The 1,211-nt window shown below is 49.0% G+C and overlaps 1 protein-coding gene across 1 annotated transcript in view; it reads right to left on the bottom strand.

Annotated features, from left to right (window-relative positions):
* Positions 1 to 1,211, bottom strand: part of Dna2 (DNA replication helicase/nuclease 2) — a 31,181-nt gene that overhangs the window by 27,594 nt on the left and 2,376 nt on the right. The window contains exon 2 of the mRNA XM_005360118.3: positions 411 to 593. Within this exon, the coding sequence (XP_005360175.1) occupies positions 411 to 593 (183 nt within the window). The remainder of the gene's footprint in view (positions 1 to 410; positions 594 to 1,211) is intronic.

Genomic DNA, 1,211 nt, shown 5'->3' with positions numbered 1-1,211 from the left:
TTTGGAGCCTGTCCTGGAACTAGCTCTGTAGACCAGGCTGGTCTCGAACTCACAGAGATCCGCCTGCCTCTGTCTCCCAAGTGCTGGGATTAAAGGCGTGCGCCACCACCGCCGGGCTAGTCCTCTTCTTCTATGTGAGCCCCAGGCATGAAACTCTGGCTGTCAGTTTTGGTGGCAGGCACCCTTACTCTTGAACTATCTCTACCTCCTTAGAAATAATTCATCCACACATGATACTTGATGGTTTTTCAGAGGACACCCTGGCATTGGGACTGGAGGTGAGCAGGTGGAAGCAAACTTTAACCCCTTCAGCTCCAGCCTAAGCTACGTGAGACCCTGGATCCGAAAGCAAGCCAAAACAAACCACCACCAGACCACCAAATTGGTGCTCAAGGTCAAGGGTCAGTCACCAGCCATTCCTCAGGATGCACAGCTCTTGGTGCTCTCGCTCCTGTGACGCAGTGATGACCAGGTGCTTTTCCTCATCGCCTCTTGCAGTCTGGACGGTCTCGACGGCCAGCACCAGGTAACGGTTATCCTCTCCTCGGCTCAGGACCGTCTTAGGAAAGGAAGCTTCCACCTTCTTCTGAAGTCTAAGAGTAAACATAAAAGCCAAACTATCAGAGACGATTGACTGGACTATCTCCTATCAGAGGCGACAGACAGGACTATCTGGAGGTCAATTTTCTAGCTTTTTAGATTTTTTTTTTCCCTGAAAACCTTAAACTGAACAAAGACACGTGGAGAATTCTTGCTGTAAAGACCGGGGCTAAGGCTCAGTTGGCAGAGTGTTTGCCAATCATAGACAAGGCCCCAAGGTCAATGTGATCCCCAGCACTGCATAAGCTGGGTGTCTGAGTGTGGTGGCTGTAATCCCCGCACTTGGGAAGACAGGCAGGAGAACCAGGTCATTCTTAGATATATAGGGAGTTTGGGCTAGCCTGGACTACAAGAAGCACCACTTCAAAACAAAAAGTGACTCCTCTCTTTGTAAAACACACATAAATAATAAGAGAAGCTACACATGACAGGTCAAACCTGTAAACCCAGGGCTTGGGAGGCTGAGGCAGGGGAACTACCACACATTCAAATGGTTTTTTGTTTTGTTTTGTTTTGTTTTGATTTTCGAGACAGGGTTTCTCTGTAGCTTTTTGGTTCCTGTCCTGGAACTAGCTCTTGTAGACCAGGCTGGCCTCGAACTCACAGAGATC

The sequence above is a fragment of the Microtus ochrogaster genome, linkage group LG2 (genome assembly GCF_000317375.1).
Source record: "Microtus ochrogaster isolate Prairie Vole_2 linkage group LG2, MicOch1.0, whole genome shotgun sequence".
Lineage (NCBI taxonomy): Eukaryota > Metazoa > Chordata > Mammalia > Rodentia > Cricetidae > Microtus > Microtus ochrogaster.
Note: the sequence above shows the minus strand (reverse complement) of the source record. Positions and strands in the feature narration are given on the sequence as shown.